Raw genomic sequence first — 5657 nt, 5'->3', positions numbered from 1 at the left:
TTGGGTGCCAGAATGGGGCTGGCTGAGGCTGTGGCTGCCTGAGTAATGGGTTCCACATTTGTCTGGCTCTGCCTACAGCGACCAGGATCCAGGGTGTATAGTGGGCCTTGCCGGGGCTGGAGGGGACAGCCCAGCTGTGGCCAGACCTAGGCATCCCTTTGTGACGGCCCCATCCCCAGCTGGCCACAACGCGGCTGAGACCTTGCTCTGAGCTCACGCTCCAGCACCCCAGCCTCCCCCCGCCCCCACCCCCAGCTCCTGGGTCCCTGCCGGCCTGCACAGATTGTTCGAGTTATTAATGCCGTTTTCCCAGAGAGTCCATCTGGCTTTTTAATTGCTCTGGGATGGGGCTAGGATGCTTTGATATGAATTGGTATCTTTCCTATGTCTCCGCTTACGTCAAATCCTGTATCCACAGTGAGGGGTATGGGGGAGGGGAGAAGTGGAGGTGTTGAGAGAAGGCAGATAGCAATAGCTTTTCACAGAGACAAGAAAGTACTTTCAAAGGTGCTGGTGGTTTTGTTTTATTTAAAGAAAAGAAGAGAAAAGCCTTGGCCCACCCATCGACATAGGGAAGGAACAGGTGGGATGCTGCCCTGTGTCTGTGGAAGGGCTGTGGGTGCCTGGAGGGTGAGGCCTTGTGGCTGAGCAAGGTCAAGGTTTCTGCTCCCCCTTGACCTGCTCCATGAGTGGCCTCCCACATCTCCCCCACCACTGCCCCCTCTCCTCCCATGAAATCAGCAGATCTGGGAGGAGGCCTGGCAGGTTCCTGCCTGGGAAGGAGGGGGCGGGAGACCTGGGAGGGGCAGACACTCCTCACCAGTCCCAATGGCTCATCACAGGTGTCATGGCCAAACCCCATGTTCACAGATTCCCAGGAGATCCAGGAGATAAGGGTGACATCGCTCAACCATCAGGAAGCATCTGGCGCAAAGGGGTACCTCCCTCTCTCCTTTCTGCCCTTGCTCCTTCCCTGGAAGCTGGCTCCCCTGAACAGTTCTTTCAGGGGACACTGGGCTCAAGTGGCCTACTGAGTAGGGGAGGTCCCTAGTGCCTCTGGTGGGAAAGTGCAAGGCAGAGGCATCCAGGCATGTTGGACTTGGTCCGTGGCCAGGTCTTGGGTCAAAGCTGCTGCCTCCAGGAAGCCTTCCCTGGTGGCCTCTATTCATACTTTGAGCTTCCCCTTATTGCCCCATCACCCTTGACGCACATCTTGGGGCCACCAGCCTGTGCACTCCCCTGGGACATAGTAGGCATCCAATAAATATTTGAGGTGTGTTTAGTGCCAGGATCGTGAAGTAGGTCTTAGCGAAGGCTGCCTTCAGGAGAACTGTGGGGGGCCTTGCAGTGGGTGGTGAGGAGCGGCTTTCCCTGAGGGTCCCTCTGGCTGGACACAGAGCACGTGCTAGGCAGGTCACCCCAAGCTGCCGCCTCCCCCTCCAGCAGGCTGCTCTGTCTACTGGGGGCCACACTGAGAACCTCGCCAGCCCCATCCCTTTCCTGGGGCTGTCTTGTCCCCAGCAAAGCCTGTCTTAGACCTCAGGATCTGCGGCAGGAGGGGTGCCCTTTTGTGCACTGACAGCTTTGAGAGAGGAAACCCCTGGAGATGGGACAGTGGGATGGGAGGGGGAGGGGGAGGGCACGAGGGGTGCCCCTCCCCCACTTGTCTTGGGATCTGTTCTGGGGGCAAAGGGGGAAGCCGAGGCTTGGCCCCCTCAAACAAGAAAAACTGGAATTAGCACTGAACTCAGAGAGGGTTTGCTGGGGCCTAGCAAGCTGTGGCCTGCCCCAGGCCTCTAGGCAGGCAGTGGGGCTCTGCCTCCTTGGTTCCCAGGTGGCAGGGCAGGCTGCCGCCTCCTCACTGGGCTGCTGTGGCCTTTCCTCCGCCAAGGGCGGCCATGGGTGAGGAGGTGGCAAGACACAGGACGGAGAGGGTGGGGGGGGGTGTGGTGTGCGGGAAGGGGACAAGCCACCCCGTTAACCACACAGGCAGATAAAGCAAAAGCTTTCAGAATTTTAAAAGAATGTATGATTTCTCGAAACAGTCCCAGCCCACACTGGCATTTACTGTCCGCTGCTCAGGTGAACGCTGTTGGGGTAAAAACAGAAGGTAAAGAGTTTTCTACCCTTAGAGAGAGTCAACTCTGACAGCCCTGCCAGCCTCCTAGGCTACTTCCTCCCAGGCCCTGTTCTTTCAGACATGAGGGTGTGCACCCCTCCCCTCCAGGTGGCCATCACTGCTGCCAAGGGGGTGCCGGGTGCCTCTTCTCACCAGGCAGTCATTGTGTGAGGGGCTTGGTCCAGGGTAGGCACAGTGGGGTGGTGGACATGGGACTGGCTCCTGGCCGGGCCGTAAGTGTGGAAGGGCCAGATACCCAGTGCAGGCCTACCGTGGGCCCCTTCTTGGGTGGGCCTGGGCAAGGTAGGTGGGGAGGGCCCCATTGAGGTTGGCTGCAGCCACATGGCCCAGAGCAAGTGGGAAGGGATGGAGGGTCCTCCCAGTTGTGGCCTCTCCCTGCCCGCCCACGGTCCTGCTGGAGGGCTGGGGGGGCAAAGGCAGGTAGGTGTGAGTGAGGCCACCCCAGAGCTGGAGCTGTGAGTGATCTGGTTGAGTGTGGTCAAAGGGCCCCTGGAAACTGGAACTCCTGGGCCAGGCCTGCCCGAGTCCCAAAGAGGCCGCGGCCACTTCAGGCAGAGGGCTCCTTCTCTGAGTCCCTCTTCTCCTCCCAGCAGCTGATGAGAGGCCACACCAAGGCCCCGTGACACCCCTGCTGTCCACCCCCCCACCCCGGACACTCTTTCGGCTTTGGCATTCTCAGCTTGGAGCCTTGCCCTCCTTCTGCCATTTATTTGTCTTGATTGGGAGAAGTCACCCCCTTAATGTAAAGAGGGGCTCAGGATGGGTGGAGAGCTAATGAAAGTCAGGATCTCAGCCAGAGAATACGCTGTGATTATTTACAAATGTGACCTGGCCCACAGAAAACCTTGGACATAGCTTTTTTTAGTTTCAAAAAGACACCAAAACTGACTTTGATATGTTTATATTATAGATATAATACATAAAACATCTAGCATGAAACTCTCTGTTCTCCCCAAAGAAGCTGGCCTTCCCTGCTCCCAGGCCCAGTGATCTGATCTGTGCGTGCTGGCTGGAGGCCGCTTCCCTTTCAGACCGGGAGCCAGGGCCTCTGGGGGGGCAAGCCTGTGGGCAGCCCGGGCCGGAGGGGGTTGAGGCCCACAGCCACCCCCAGTGAAAGCTGAGGGGAAAGGGGAAGCCCACCTCGCCTCTTTGGTTCCCCTGGGAGCAAAAGCCATCCCAAAACCAAAAGGAAAGAGAGCCGCAGACCCTCCCTGCAGCTGCTGACGAAGAGTCTCATTTTGGCAAGTATCTGAGCAAAACCAAAACAAAACAAAAACCAAATAAAATGGTGGTTTAGCACAGACGTGCACATTCACATTGCACAAGGCACCGCTGGGACACAGAGAGGCCAGATACAAGTGTTGATATCGGCTGATAAAGCAAAATATTTGGAAAGCTTCTCATAACTTCGGTCCCTCCGGGATGGACTGATTGTGCTTCATGTTTGTACGGCAACGCTGGCAACATACAGTACAGACAAGGCTGATGGTCCCAGTGTCCCTTCACCACCAGTCCTGCCTCCAACCCCAGACCAGATTTCTGGGTTCCCCTTCTCACATCGGGCCACCGCTCCCATGAGCATATGTCCTCATAGCTAACCCACACCTCGCTTTCTGATCTGACTGGGGGTGGGAGGCTCCCACTGGTCACCTGGTGACGCCTATCTCAATGAGTTCTACGGGGAAGAGCCCAGTCGGTGGCAGGCTGGGAGTTAAGAGGCAAGGAACTCGGGACCCTCCACCTTCATATAGAACTAGGGGAACAACCTTAGGTTCAAAGCCCCAAGTCCCTGTGTTGCCTCCCCTCCAAAGATAGGCACTGAGGAGTGGCTGGGGCTGGCTTATCGGATCTCTGCTCCCTGAACCCTCCTCCTACGGGTGGTCTGCATCCTTCCTTCTCTCACGGGGGACCTGCTGCAGCCTCGGGAGCGAGGCAGGAACCCACCAAATAAAATGACAAGGCACATATTTGCTCCCCCTACTCGGTAGGAATCGGAGCGGTGAGTTTGCGTTTCCAAGGCACAGGGTTATTCCTTTAATACTAGAGTTGCCGGGCTCCCGGCTCAGCCCCACGGCGCTTCCCCTCTATGCCTGACCCCTCTTAGACGCACCGTGTCCGGCGCAGAGGAAGGCAAGGGGCACGCGCGACAGGCCAGGCTCTCAGGCGGCACCGGAATCTCCTAGTCCTGGCTTGCACGCCTCGGGCAGTCTTGAGATCTGGAGACCCGAAACCACTCCCTGGGTCCCAGCCAGAGGCCGGCCCAGGGCGGTCCCGCCGCCGCGCGCCTCACGCGCAGTTGCCCATGGCCTTGACCAGGGAGCTCTCAGGCAGCTGGCGGAAGATGCCCCGCAGCGTGTCCAGTTCGCGGCTCAGTTGTTCCACCCGCTTGCGCAGGCGGTCATTGTCACTGGTCAGCTCGAGCACCTTCTGTTGCGTCTCCACGTTGCGCTGCTTGGCCTTGTCCCGGCTCTTGCGCACGGCGATGTTGTTGCGCTCGCGTCGCACCCGGTACTCGTTGCTGTTCTTGTCCACCGACTTCTTGGCTTTGCCCGCGCCGCCACTACTGCCGCCGCCGCCCCCCGCGCGGAGGTCGGGGTGTGCGGCAGCCAGCCCCTTGAGCGCGCCGCCGGGGCCTGGCAGGCCAGCGGCGCCAAGTGCGGGCGCTGGGTGCGGGCTGGGCACGGGCGTAGGCGGCGGCGTGGGGTGGCCTGGCTGCAGGTGCATGGTGGTCTGGCCGCAGTGCGCGATCTGGAACTGCAGGTGCGGGGCGGCCAGGTGTGCGGGCTGCGGGTGCGAGTGCGGTGGCGGCGGCGGCGGCGGCGGCTGGTAGGGAAAGAGGCCGGCCAGCGCCAGCTGCTTCGCCTCGTCCTCCTCGCGCGGCTCCTGCTTGATCACCAGCGGCCGCAGCGCCGGCGCCCCGACGCGCTCGTAGAGGGGCTCCAGCCTGCCGTCCAGGTAGCCAGCCGCCGCGCAGCTGTAGCCGGGAGGGGGGCCGTGCGCCCCCCCGGACATGACGGCGCCGCCGGAGCCCACGGGGGCGCCGGGGTAGTCAAAGTCGCCGCCGCCTCCCGCCGGGGCCGCGGCCGCCTTGGCCTTCTCCTGCTGCCGGCTGTGCTGGAACAGGTCGGCCAGGAACTCGTCGTTGAAGGCGGCCGGGTCGATGTAGGCGCTGATGTCGATGGACGTCTCGTGTTCGCAGATGCCGCCCAGCGGCTCCGGGGCAGCAGGTGGGGCAGGGGGCTGCGCGGGGCCCGCACCCCGGGGAAAGCCGAAGGCGGCGCTGCTAGGCGCGTGCGGGGGGCTCTGGAGGTGGCTGTTCATCGGGGGCCGCGGCTCCGCCTCGTAGAAGTCGGCCGACTCCATGGGGGAGCTAGAGTCCTCCCGGCATGGCGAGCCTCGGCGGCCTCCAGCCTGCGCGGGGCGCCGCTGCTGCCGCCGCCCACCCGGAGCCCCTACTCCCTCGCGCCCGCGCAGCTCCAGGTCGCGAATGGCCAGGCCCGCGCGGGCCCCGCATTTA

General features: G+C 61.4%; 1 protein-coding gene across 1 annotated transcript; it reads right to left on the bottom strand.

The window, feature by feature from the left end:
* Positions 1 to 3025: 3025 nt before the first annotated feature.
* CEBPA (CCAAT enhancer binding protein alpha) lies at positions 3026 to 5657 on the bottom strand. Its single transcript, XM_006212206.3, has one exon. The coding sequence runs from the start codon at positions 5501 to 5503 to the stop codon at positions 4427 to 4429; it is 1077 nt and encodes a 358-aa protein (XP_006212268.2). The 5' UTR covers positions 5504 to 5657; the 3' UTR covers positions 3026 to 4426.

The sequence above is a fragment of the Vicugna pacos genome, chromosome 9 (genome assembly GCF_048564905.1).
Source record: "Vicugna pacos chromosome 9, VicPac4, whole genome shotgun sequence".
Taxonomy (NCBI): Eukaryota; Metazoa; Chordata; class Mammalia; order Artiodactyla; family Camelidae; genus Vicugna; species Vicugna pacos.
Note: the sequence above shows the minus strand (reverse complement) of the source record. Positions and strands in the feature narration are given on the sequence as shown.

Coding starts and splice junctions, on each gene's coding strand:
- CEBPA (XM_006212206.3), bottom strand. CDS start 5,503: ATGGAGTCGGCCGACTTCTACGAGGCGGAGCCGCGGCCCCCGATGAAC.